This window comes from Antedon mediterranea, chromosome 9 (genome assembly GCF_964355755.1).
Source record: "Antedon mediterranea chromosome 9, ecAntMedi1.1, whole genome shotgun sequence".
NCBI classification, from domain to species: domain Eukaryota; kingdom Metazoa; phylum Echinodermata; class Crinoidea; order Comatulida; family Antedonidae; genus Antedon; species Antedon mediterranea.
The window spans coordinates 965,442-979,208 of NC_092678.1; the positions used below are offsets into that span (position 1 = coordinate 965,442).

Genomic DNA, 13,767 nt, shown 5'->3' on the forward strand with positions numbered 1-13,767 from the left:
CGGTTTTAATCAGGAATTGAACCGAGAGCAAAGCCGTACGATGCATGCACGTTAGAGACTGTTAAAGGTCCGGTGATAAAATGTCAAACTTTGGAATTTGTGGCCTTTATTTGTTAGATAGTATCACTCCTGATTTATAGTGCAAACATGTTGTGTGTTTACTGTGCATCTAAACATTGACACATCCCAGGTACGCCCTCACAGAAGCACTAGGAGGTACAATCATTCTGTTAGCACATTACTATCGTTACCGATATCGCAGTGATAGCATGCTTCCGACAAACAATAGTGTCGATATATAATCTGGTAATTTATTACATTATCAGTAAACTGTGCAATCTCAAAGTGTGATGTGATAGAGAAAACCTCAATTATCAAACGTTCTTGCAAAAGCAATGTTGGTATAACAACTCATTTATTATTTACTAATTATTTTGATGTTATTTACAGAGATCTCAGATCAGTCTTCGACCAACACATACTTAACATTATTTATTATTTGCTAATAGTTTATGTTATTTGTAGATATCTCACGCCATTCTTTGACTAACACGTACTTAACATTTATTATAAGTTCGTATTATTATAAGTACGCACTACAGACTTTAAGTATTACATGATTTTATGTATATTGGGTCAAAATAAAAAAGAAAGTTGTCCAGAGCCTTACGAAGATAAGCTGTAAAAAACTACCAAATTTTACTTAGCGTAAACCGAGCGTCTGCGTCATGTACGTAGCGTTTACGTTAAGCCTGTTTTGCTGTCGACGCTATTTAAAGCTATCGTCGTTGATCGTTAACAGTTCAACGACAAATCGTTTGAAAACGATCAAATCGTTAACATTTCAATGTTTACGTAGAAGATAGCCGATTATTGTTAACGATAGCGTCAAATAACGTCAACAGGAAAACAGGCTTTATGTACGTAGCGTTTACGTTATGTACGTAGCGTTTACGTTATTTACGTTACGTTTCCAATCGCGCGATCCGTAATTGATTGTGCGTTCGCGTAACAAATGCGCTTTATGCAAATCAATATTATTATTATTTTGTTTTTACTTCAATACTCTTCGAACAGCAATCAAAACTCTTCGACCATTGGATAGCAAACAACCCCTTTGTTATAGTAAACTTACAGCTGCTTCTCGTACGGTATCACATCTAGCCTCAAGATCTGCATAACACAGATCTTCTCAACTGTATTCTTTATACGTGGAAAACAAAACTGAATCTATGTTGGCTGTTAACTACTTTCTAGATGGTGTTTTTGATAGCGGGGTGGATGTCCAGCTATGTGCTGTGGTTACTGGGCGTCCTTTGAGGTGTCTTGTTCAGTTGTGAATGAACGTGTTTGGCAAGTCAATTTGTAAACCAATCTCCACAATGCTGTCTCACAAATACCATATCTTATTTACTACAGTGATAGTATATTACGTTTTAATGAATTTCATTTTTTTTCTGGATAGAATTATGATAGTAAATATCCCAAATAAAAATTAAAAATGTAATTTTATGAAACTTAAGTGAAATAATACTGCAACTCCTCCTCTTCTTTGTTTTGTTTTTCTTTTGATCTGTCAACTTTACGTTTCGTTTGCGGTGGTTCAGAACGAAATACAAGCTTTCTACCAGTCTGTCAAAAAATAAGTTATTAAATCATTATCATCAAATATTCAGACAACAACTTGTAAGCATTAATGTACTAAGACTTATACTATACTACTGACTGTGTATATAAATAATGCCATATATGGAGATACAGTACAAAGCATCAATGGCCATATTCACCATTCACACTTAGGCAAATACTTAAAGCTTAAAAAATCTCTATCTAAGTGAATACAATTTAAGGGAAATACTTATTTACTAAGATACTTTATTGACTAAAATACTTCAATATTTATTGAGTTAAGTGTAATACGAAATATTTATGGAAAATATCTCACTTTATTGTGATTGGTGAATGCGGCCAACAAGGCATGGCTGTATTAAGACTTAGCCCTATGATATTATATAATGATAATGCCATATGGGGATACAGTACAGAGAATCAGATGGTCAGATCCAATGGCACCATTGGGTGAACAGGACCCACTGATGTCAAAGGTCAACCACTGTACAATAACAACTTACAGATTTCTTGGGGTCAGCCTGTGCTCTCTCCAACGCTCGTCTAACTCGCTCTTCTTGGTGCAGTCTCTGAGCTTCTAACTTCTCCTCTCTCAATCTTAAACGTCTCTCTTTTTCTTTGGCCTTTTGACAAAAAAAACCCAAATCAATGACATACAAAAAGCTTAAATTTTATCAAATAATCTGAAGTACCAAAAGAAAAATATTTTAAACTGTTAAACGGTTTCTATTAGGGGAAAAAGATATCGAACGTGAGGTACCTTCTCCGCTGCCTCTACTTTTTCTTGTGGCATCATCTCAATACTTTCAAAAAGTTCTTCCAAGCGATTTTCAATGTTGGTTAGCATCTGCAAAGTGCTGCAAAAACAAAAACATTTATTATCGTTGCAGGCTGGCTTTATCAATCATGGCCTGTAATGCATCTCCCTGTCTATACAGGCTGGCTTTATCAATCATGGCCTGTAATGCATCTCCCTGTCTATACAGGCTTTTATTTATTACCTTAATGTAACTAGTTTTTAGTGGGCCTTCTATCACAAGCCCCTTGGGGTTTCCTGGAGGTTTCCCTTTCATCTTCTTTAAATGTTTGACTGCTTTTGTGTATTGTTTGATGGAATGGATAAAGAGATTGAACAAACAAAGAAAGTTAGCTAAGAGGTTCCACTTGAGCCATGCTCCTCCTCACCTGATATTGGCTTCATTATCTCCTATTGTATTCCTGTAGACTTCTTCAACTTTCTTGTTTAACGATTCTAACATCTCCTCCTGTCAAATACACAATCATTAACAAAATATGTTGACAGAGTAGTATGACCGAATATAGTCCCATGGAGCTTGAGGTAAAATTACTCAAGCGTGAAGTAATATTCGTTCATATTGTAATAATATATTTTAAGATCACACACAAATTGTTTATTTAGCTAGAGGCCCCCCAAGACATCCTGGTGACATGACATGGGAGCGCACGTCTGTCTTAAGACATCCTGGTGACATGACATGGGAGCGCACGTCTGTCTTAAGTTTGGAAAGTAATAAAACAGTCAAAAACTTGAATAATAGTACAAAATACGAACCTGATCTTCCGACTTGAATTCTCCAAATGAAAACATCCTATAGAAAGATATAAACTAGTTAGTAGGGAAAACAAGCATATCACAATGTCTCAAAATAAATTAAAGAAATCGAATGATACAATTTAAATGAATAAAAAGACGTACTTTGATTTATGCTCCAACTCTTTTGCCTTTTCTTCCTCCCTTTCAATCGTCAATCTCAGGATGTTTATTTGTCCTTTCAGAATCTCAGTTTCACGATCCCTATCAAACAAAATATATTTATCAAAGAAGGATCAGTGTTACCCGAAAGCTCAGCACTTTCTTTCTGGCTTTTTTATTTTATCGTTTTGATTTAGCTTTTAGTTTATTGTATGTTTATTATCTCCATTGAGATCCAGTCACTGATCCAATCCAATTATTTTCAGTAATTTGCATTTTGGTGTAAAATACATAAATGGATAAGTAAAACTTAATAAACAAGTAAAGAAACATACATCTTAGTGTGTGTGCTTTGTATCGTTTGTCGTATCTCCTCTAATGACTCCTCAGTCTCCTGGCTATTCTGTATCAAAGACAAGTTTTGCTCCTCAAGCTCCTGAAATATATCCAGCAACTGTTGGGGATCTGAGAAATACAATTCAGGTTCCTAAAACAAGATTTAATATTTGTTATTATTTGATATTTTTATTGAGTATAAAAAACAAAAATAAACATACTGAAAATACTGTATATTAAAAAAATTTTTTTTTTCTTTTTTAACTACAAGACAACCAACAGCGAAAAATCGCCAATTATAGGATTTCTTTATGTACATATTACTTTTCATGTACTGTACGTCAAGTATGGTGCTCTCTTATTGAAAAGATAAGAAGAGATTGTAGTAATAGTTATAACTGTTTAAATAAAAATATTTACTGAAATGTACCAGGGAGATGTAAACATCTCCCTGAATGTACGGTGTAACAATATAACTATGATGAAGATTATGTGGTTCAAATGGAGAATGGTAGTCTGGGTTCCAGACGGAGTTTTGTCTTAATATTAGTAAAAAGATAAATATTTTGGCACATATGGCGTTTCATACGTATACTACTTGATTTTGGATACTCCGTCTGGGGAAACACGCACAAGTCACGTGGTTTGACACCAAGAATTCTTGGTGCATACGATTATCCGGTTGACTAGTTTCAGCTGCATGCGATTGGCTACTCACTCGTACACCGTTTTAATATTCATATTTCAGAATTTCAAAGACTCAACAAGATGATGCGCATGCGCTATGTTACGCAAATCAAACATTGAATGGATCATTTATTACGCGGAGATAATTTTGATTTAATTCCCACCCAGACCCTGTCCTGTTCTGTGTGGTGGTGTAGCCCTGTTGTGTGCCGGTGGTGGTATGTAGGGCTACTTTATTGGCGTTTTATTTGGCAGGTCATGCGTGCGAGTTGAGTGGGACCTACGAAAGAGGCCTAGGCCAAGGACTAAACAATTAATAAACAAAACAACTTGGCATTACGATTTTATATTTCAACAGTCTCGATCATACATTCAGCACTGTACGTACGTCTCGATCTTTTTCATTTTGAAACAAAATGATCATTGGTTGATTCGAAATCCATATTTACATACCGCCCGCCCCATATAGCGAAATACAGTATGATAACCTACGTCATTCTTATCGGATGTTTGCGGTCTGCAAATCGATTTCTATACGTGTTTCACAAGTCTGTATTTTCAGACAAAAATCGCGGTCGAAATAAAAACAAATAAATAAAAAAAAAGATAATACAGACTTGGGGCAAGTCTAGGAGAATGGATGTAAAGGTTACACACTGACAAAAGGAAAAACAAAACCAGAATGACTAATTGAAAGATGATAGCACCTAGCAACAGCATCTTACCTCATCTGAGCTATAGTCAGAATCACTGTTCACACTTTCTGTTTCATTTATCACGGAAGACTTTCCAACAGACCTTAACAAGAAAGGATTATTATTAATTGGGTAATAAAATTGGATTAACAAAATTGATATTAATATAAACAAAACATTTTGAGACTACAACAAAAAGACTGAAATAAGTTATTATTTTTACGAGTTGCTTGCCTGTTAAAGTTAGTGCTATGGTTTGGATATCAAAGTTTATAGGCTCAGATATAGTTTGATAAAATAAGCAACAAAACTATATGTACAGAAAATGTTGTTAATTAAATGTAACCTTTTCCCAGCGGATCCTTTCTTGATAGAGTTTCTTGAAGCACTTGACCTAATACTAGCCGTCTCAACTAGATATAAACGAGAGTAAAAAGAGAGAATATTAAATTTTATTATTTTAATAACATTTATGTATAAGAGTTGATTTATAGTAACTGATTTATAGTTTTGTGTTTTTGAGATATTAAATTAAATGTAGGGGCAAGTCAAGGACTTTTTAAACTAGAAGCACAAACATATAATTAATAATATAATACTAATAATTAATAGTCTGTCAGAAATTCAAAAAGTATTTCATAATTCCATTTCAGATGTCAAAAAAGTGGGGATGACTGTAATGTATTCAATGTAAATGAAATCTAAAACTTTAATTAACATCTACCTTTTCTTTTGACAACTGATGTTTGACCTCTATCCACATGTTTCTTTTTTTTCTTCTCTTTTCTTTGTGTCTTCCTTTCATTTATCCATTCTTCTGGTGTGAGTGAATCAAGGAACTTCTTATACAGCTGGTATTCCTTCAGAAGGTCCTCATTCTTTGAAATCTCACTAGAATGTCCAAGATAACACATTATATATAAACATTTAAATGTACTTCAGTTATGTCATGCTTCAGTAATCAGAAGGGGGGGGGGGGTGATTTGATTTGATTTGATTTATTTCGGCATCAGTACATAAAATATCACAGACATACAATTAAAATTGACAAATATAAAAATACCAATATAAAACAAGGATTCCAAGGATAACTCATAAAAGTCCTCTACGGACTTGTTTCCAATGAGGTCCTTTGAAAGAACAGCAAAAAAGACAAACAAAGCAACATAATAAAAATGACAAAAAACAGCAAAAAGGACAATCGAAAAAAGAAGAAGCGCTAATTAAATAGTTTCTAGAGCTAGTGAACGTTCCTGTAGATACTTTTTAACTTTACTTTTAAAACAACAAACAGTTTGTGATTCCTTAATGTTAATTGGTAAATTATTCCATTCTTTAATAGCATTGTAAAAAAAGGTCACATGTGCCATTGGCTTGATAGTTGGGATTCTAAAATTAAAATTGCATCCCCTAGTATTGTAATTATGACTGTCTGAAATTCTAATAAAACGATTGCATAAATAAGGTGGACAACAATGATTATATATTTTAAAAACATGACAGACTCTAAGAAATTCGACACGGTCTTGGACTTTTAACATACCTACGTCGTTTAGCTGAGATTGACCAACATGAGATCGGGGACCTAACTTTTTTATAAAACGAACCATTTTGTTTTGAGTCGTTTGTAATTTTGATTTTAAATTTTTATTTACCGTAGAAGACCATGAGCAAACCGAATAATCGAACATCGGTTGGATTAAAGCAAAACTAAGAATTTTGCGACAATGTGAATTAAGAAATGATGATTACCTTCTAATCGCCATGATTTGGGAATTGATTTTCTTGATTTCATTAACCTTTTCTAGTTTGGCTTTTGTTTCTGCTTCAGCTCTGAAAAAAAATGGGATACAAATGTTTTTTGAATTATTCAAAGTCTTGGATAAAGAAGAGCAGACAAGTCTGTCTTATAATGGCTCTCACATTGCATGATTAACACAAAGTTTGGAAATACTACATGCAATAAAGTCTTCTCATATAAGGACTAAACTGTAGGTCTAGTGTACACAATTATAACCTGTGTGCACTTTAAAGAACCTAGTTCATCATTTGAGACAAGTAGGGGGTTATCCCCCGGTGAACTGGTACACAAAATAGTCCCTGTATCATTTATAAAATAAATAAATAGAAATCAGTACATCTTGAAAAGCCATATACTCACACTTTGATAGCCTCAACTGAGTTTTTATCATTTTCCTTTAGGAATTCATCAAACATGGCCGCATCTTCCTCCAGGTATTGCTCCGCTAACTCCAACTTTCGTTCTTCAGCTTGAGCTATCTCTTCTAATTTGCGCATCTCGTCACGTTTGACGCCCAACGAGTACTGGACTAGGAACATCTCACGTTTCTTAGCAATGTAGTCCGTCAAACTCTCTTTCTCAACATGGCGGTCTAAAAGTTATCAAAAAGAAAAAAAAACACATTTACTTGTTTAAGCTCTGTCTACACTATCAAACTTTATGTGACAACAAAATGTGATGTGCCCATATATGGACATGATGATGTCATATCACTACCATTTTGGTACATCACACTTTTTTTTGTGTAGACAGACCCTAATAACTAAAAGAATCATGAATAAATGTTTGTGTTATACCTCGGGTGACAGCTAGTGTATAGGTAGGGTCATCTTTGACTGCTACAGCCTTATCGTCATTTTCTGCATTTTCATCGTCACTAAGACCATCATCTTCAGCTACAGGATTTCTCATTGAAGATGTTTTAGCATTAATGCGTGAGGCATACGTTGTTTTCTCATGTACTTTCAGCCCTCTCTGGTGTACTCTTTCCTATATTTAAATTGTAATAAAAGTTTATTTTAATAATGTGATATGTTGTACACTATTATAGTTCAGAAAAAATGTTGACATAATTATACTGTAATATATTATTTATCGGTTTCATTAAAAAAAATCAATTATCACATTATAAACACATAAAAAGAATAATACATGCATTGTGAGCCGGGCTAAAAATGTACTGTTTACTGTTGTGATTTTAACATAGAATCACTCACCGCTTTTTTTCGTTGCCTTTCTTTGTCTCTTAGCATAAAGATGTCATTTTCACGAGGCATTGCAAAAGGGTTGTGATTTGGTGGCAGATCTTCAGCACCTGTAAACATCATTTACACAAAATTATCTTACAAAATTTAAGAATTTATTTTAAAAAAACCAGTGATGTAAATACTATACTGTTAATAATACTTACGAATAAGTGCAGAGCTTGTTTCAGATTGAATAGACTGTGGAAATGTTACACGACCTGATTGGCGCGACATACTTTCAGCTCCTAAAATTAACAAACACTAATGATGAATGCAATACAAATTGGACATGCACTCTACACACGGAATAATATCACTTATTATAATATTTCCGATTTAATATCAAAGGAATATTTTTTAATGATTTTGAGGGTCCACTTACGAGATTTTTTGTCGCCTGAAACTATTGAGTGAGGAGATCCAGTCTCTGCTCTTGATACTACTCCCGACATTTTACACTTTTTTATCTAGAAAAAAAAATTAAATCATGAACTGGCCCTCCTCATAGGCATATATTCATTTATGTATAAAACAAATAACATAGCCTATGCTATATATAGGCTATGCCTACAGCATAGGGCCTACTACTACTACTAGCCTAGCTAGGCTAGCTAGAGGAGGGCCTAACTTACTATCTAACTAAACTAACACAGTAACAGGGAATAATTTCGCCAGTGTAGCATAGCAAAAAGCTATACAAAACAACCTTCTTGCTACACATTTCTACAATTGTGTAGCAAATATACTATAGAAAACTATGTTTCTCGACTCTCGACATCAGTTTTATTAGCAATATTGCTAAACAAAATTTTAAGAGGAAATTTTTCCCTGCTAAAAACTAAGCCCCTACTAACCTAACTTAACTAGCTAGTAGGCCTATAAAATATTACAATTTTAAAAGTGAAGTGTTATTTTATAATCGTGATTCCAATATAATATTAGAAATTCTAAGCATACTCAGTACTACTAGGCCTACCACACCACCAGGCCCAACGCAGCCAGCAGGCCAGGCAGGGAGCCGTACGGCCTCCCTCTCTCTCTCTGCTGAAATGAGGTTAGGGCCTGGCCTAGGGCTAGGCCTAGGCCTAGCTAAAACAGGCAAACGAAACGTCTTAGCCTAATGTATTTGAAAATGACATGATAGATTAAATAGTAATTAAGTATATATCACCAGCAAACCACTGGCAGGCCTCCTACCGAATTTATTACCGTAAATAAAAAGTAAATAAGAATTTGTCAACAAACAAGTTTACCGCAGCGGCAGCAGAGCATTTTGTTGCTTTGGAAACGATAATATTATATCTTATATTAATTAAGATATGAGGAGTACAGTACGGGAACCAGTGAACTAAACTACCAATAGAGGGGGTAGTGGTGTTTTTTGCTGCTATCATAATGGTTGAAAATCAAATTTTGTTACTTTACCTTACTAAATTAATTTGTTTAAAGCAAGTAGTGGTCTATCTATGATAAGGTGCTAAGATACTAGTTTCATGAAGTATTTTTTAAGATTAATAAAGATGTATTAATAGGAAAATAGATTGTTTCTCCTATATGGGAGTACGGGAACCATTGAACTATTTATGTGATAAACAATAGAGGGGGTAGTGGTGGTTTTTGCTGCTATCATAAATGGTTAAAAATCTAATTTTGTTATTTTACCTTACTAAATTAATTTGTTTAAAGCAAGTAGGTGGTCTATCTATGATAAGGTGCTAAGATACTAGTTTAATGAAGTATTTTTTATGATTAATAAAGATGTATTAATAGGAAAATAGATTGTTTCTCCTATCTGGGAGTACGGGAACCATTGAACTATTTATGTGATAAACAATAGAGGGGGTAATGCTGTTTTTTGCTGTTATCATAAATGGTTGAAAATCAAATTTTGTTACTTTACTTTACTAAATTAATTTGTTTAAAGTAAAGTAGTGGTCTATCTATGATAAGGTGCTAAGATACTAGTTTAATGAAGTATTTTTTTATGATTAATAAAGATGTATTAATAGGAAAATAGATTATTTATCCTATAGGGGAGTACGGGAACCATTGAACTGGCAATGTGTTTAACAATAGAGGGGATAGTTGTGTTTTTTGCGGCTATCATAATAATTGTTTATTATTTATTGACCTATACCTTACTAAATTAATTTGTTTAAAAGCAAGTAGTGCTCTATTATGAATAGATGCTATGGTACTAGTTTTAAATTAAGTATTTTATTAATAATAAAGGTATATTAGAAGCAAAATAGATTATTTATTAATATTATCTATTAACTGTTAGCATTGGCACGCCACAAGGGTCTGTTATCTCCCCAATGTTGTTTTCACTGTTCACCAGCAGTTTCAGAGCCAATTCAAATGAATTGTAGTGCCGCTACACAGATGCTTAAGCGGAGCGCGTCGCTCTAAACACCTGGACGCGCTCCGCCGTGTGTATCTTGGAACGTCAAGTACGTTAGGGACACTTGAGAAGTCGACGACGGAAACTAAACCTATATTATTACTACTCACTCATTATTATCATACAAAGACTATTATAATGGTGAGTATTTTACGTTGTAGTCTTTTATCGTAGTTAAGGAACTAAACCAAGAGACTAGCAATCTCTTTATTGGCGACGAGGATTAATTAAAATGAAACGCGATATTTTTCTGGCGAAATATGACGCCGAAAATACGCGAATCTGGACGTGCGTTGTTTATTTATTTACATTCAATGTATCGGCCCTCGCCAATTCATCACCGTCTCGAGGATAAGAACGTGAATGTTTCTTATAAGTTCATGTTCTCTCCGAGAGTTGGGGATGAATAGTAGATTAGGATTTATTATTTTTATTTTTTATATTTAATATTCGACGAATGAACGATTGGCCTATACTAGATGAAACTGTAGTATAAGAATATTATTATTCATGCTCGTGACATGAATTTCATGCTCGTGACATGAATGTTCACGCTCGTGACGTGAATGGGTTTTGTATGTTAACCCGCTGGACTCGTGATTCCAGAACGAAACGACATGGCCCGTGTTTCATGTCCGATTTCGGAAAATATACGATTAGGTTAGGCTAGGAAGTATTAGTTATCATATTAGTGGGCCAGTTGTTTACGTCGTTCCTTCACTGGAAGTCGGCAGTGTTGGAAGAATTTATTTATTTATTTTATTAGTTTATCATGAACCGCAAAAATAAATTAAACCTTTGCCTTTTTTGAAAAAAAAAAAAATTTCATTAGAGGGAAGATGGTTGAAAATGTATTTAAGGTATACTGGTCAATTGTATTAGGCCTAGATCCTCCGAGTCTTGGGCGATAGTTTTTCGATATTGTTTCAGATCTCATCCAGGTCTTATTCCATTCGAACAAACTGCCGCGCAGTTCTTGGACATCATACGATTGGCTAGGCTACAGCAACCAATCATATCATTGCATTCGCATAGTCGCTACCTGAGAGGGTCGTGCAGCGCGAGCTGTGCACTATCCAGGGAATGAAAATGCAAGCGATGATGACGCGGTTACGTGCGTACTCTGATTGGTTGAGCAATGAAAGAATTCTATGTACTAATAGTTCTGATTGGCTATTTACTTTACGGAAACATCCTATTTTTAGAATACTATTTTTAGGATGTGGATGTGAGTTTTAGTTATACGCACGCCGGTACGCTCTGGCGAATGCTCAGAATTCTATTATTACGCAGTTATTTACTGTTGGGTTGTAGTTGTTTTAGGAATCAATGAAGTGGACATTTATTTGAGATTATAAAGAATTTATTATTAGCTTACATTGTGATATTGTTCTGTGTGTTCTTTCTAAATGTGTCTACTGTATTCATTGGTGACTAATTCAATCGAAAGATTCCAACGGTAAATTTAGTTCAGTCACAGTATAACTCGGTAATTCTGAACGAGTATACTAGAAGAAGGGCGAGTTTTATGGTAAACTAGTTCGCTCAATGTAAGAAGACTGAGGGCAATGATTCGAGGTCGGAACGAGTTCTTGCACGCGATCGGGAGACGTAACATGAGTTGCGGATCTAGATAGCTATGGCATCAACTACGTGCTTTATTCGGTGTTTGCTTATAACGAAGAAAGCACCGGCTCTGTTAAAAAAAAAAATAATAATGCGCCGACATCGGCGAAAATCATAAAAGGATAGTACTGACGAGGTCTTTGAAGGGTCTGATCTTGAAGTTAATCCTAATAATCAGGTGACTTCAAAGAATGCGTCGATTAGTTTTAACGGGAAGGAGGAGCAGTTATTCCTGACGTTAACTCTGTGTCGAATGTAACCACGGATAGGTGGTTTAATTCCTGTTCCAACTACGGTACTCCTAATGGGGATATCTGAAATCGCGACTCTCATTATCCGGGCGATGACAACATGCGTTTCGATGAACGAGCTGGCGGCGAGTCCAATAGGTTTGTGCCTATGGAACGCGGTCGAGTTCCTTGGCGATCAATAAATCGTCAAGGGGGACGCAACAGATCGAGAGTCCGAACGACGGTATCCTAATCGAGGTCGTAGAATGGGAATGTCGCCACAGGGGTACATCGACGGTAATCGCTATAAACGCTACTCGGACGATGTCGGTCAAGTTCGGACTGATTGTCGAGGTTTCGATTACAATGATCGAGATCGCGGTAATGAGGACAATACGAACGAGTACGTCCGAAGAGAGAGTAATGGCGGAAGTTTCGGACGTGATCCGCGCTGAGTTCATTATGTGGATAGGGACCACTTGCGTGGTTGATACGGTCATAATGAAGAATGGCGAGGTGAGCGTCGGAAAAGACTACTTTTCCGCCCTCAGAGAAACCTGGAATTTTTCGGTCAAAATGACTGGTACATTTTCTGGGATAGATTTGAGGGGTATGCCCGAATTAGTGGATGGAACCTGGCGGAGAAGAAGGAGGCTTTTCACTTAGGTAAGAAGGGGAAAGCAGCCATGTACTACTTACGTTGTACATTCTTCACGGCAGTGACATCACAAATAACTCGGTAACTAGCTCTGAAGAGATGTTGGAACTCCTCTGGCGGAAACGATGATCACTATTTGTTACAGGCGCCAGAGTTTTCGTCCCAACAATTTGTAATCGAGGGGTAGAAATACTATCTTGTACTAAACTTGTGTTTTGCCTCTTAATGTTTTACAGATGGATAACTGCACTACTTCCGATCGAGTACCGGTGGAGGAGGAATTGTTCCTGCTGCAGGTGGAAGACTTCCCGCCGTTGGGCAAACCAGCTGCGAAACGAAAGTCTCCACCTTCACCTACTGGATTGGAAGAAGATGATGTGGCGATGGAGGTCGGGGACCCAGATCCGCCAGTAGTTGAGGGCAGAGAGACGCCAGAGGTCTTGGCAGGATCGCCGGAGAGGCCAAAGTCCCCCTCCATTTTTCGTAAAGAGTTGCTTCCCGCCGCGCCAGCCGTGAAGGTATGGCGAACTCCAGGAAGTAAGGAGTCGGACTTTGCGTGCCGAGACGTCCGTCTCGTTGGTACGGCGACCAGTGCTGTTCCACCTAGTGCTGGGGCGGTACCAAAAGTTAAATCTCAGAGAAAGGCCGACAAACGGTCGAAAGACAACAAAAGACCTCATCCTGAAGGCGGTCAGATGGAATCGGGTAAACGGTCACGTCGGGCATTCCTGTGTCCAGTG

At 36.1% G+C, this 13,767-nt stretch overlaps 1 protein-coding gene across 5 annotated transcripts; it reads right to left on the reverse strand.

Annotated features, from left to right (window-relative positions):
- Window positions 1-1,497: 1,497 nt before the first annotated feature.
- On the reverse strand, window positions 1,498-10,523 carry LOC140058741 (cilia- and flagella-associated protein 100-like). 5 transcript variants are annotated; one of them, XM_072104467.1, is made up of 17 exons: window positions 10,388-10,523; window positions 8,492-8,576; window positions 8,274-8,354; window positions 8,080-8,177; window positions 7,660-7,852; window positions 7,223-7,454; window positions 6,814-6,894; window positions 5,786-5,952; window positions 5,408-5,474; window positions 5,092-5,164; window positions 3,679-3,830; window positions 3,347-3,445; window positions 3,203-3,239; window positions 2,815-2,894; window positions 2,390-2,486; window positions 2,133-2,252; window positions 1,498-1,632 (listed from the first exon to the last, which is right to left on the reverse strand). In XM_072104467.1, the coding sequence occupies exons 1-17, from the start codon at window positions 10,394-10,396 to the stop codon at window positions 1,519-1,521; spliced, it is 1,785 nt and encodes a 594-aa protein (XP_071960568.1). In that variant the 5' UTR covers window positions 10,397-10,523; the 3' UTR covers window positions 1,498-1,518. The 5 variants fall into 5 exon arrangements, with proteins under 5 accessions (XP_071960568.1, XP_071960569.1, XP_071960572.1 ...); XM_072104468.1 differs by lacking the exon at window positions 10,388-10,523 and adding an exon at window positions 9,307-9,390; XM_072104471.1 differs by lacking the exon at window positions 10,388-10,523 and adding an exon at window positions 9,363-9,379.
- Between the last annotated feature and the right edge of the window lie 3,244 nt (window positions 10,524-13,767).

Coding starts and splice junctions, on each gene's coding strand:
- LOC140058741 (XM_072104467.1), bottom strand. Junction 7,455..7,659: donor TACACTAGCTGTCACCCGAG/GTATAACACAAA, acceptor GATAACTTTTAG/ACCGCCATGTTGAGAAAGAG. Junction 1,633..2,132: donor AGGCTGACCCCAAGAAATCT/GTAAGTTGTTAT, acceptor ATTTTTTGACAG/ACTGGTAGAAAGCTTGTATT.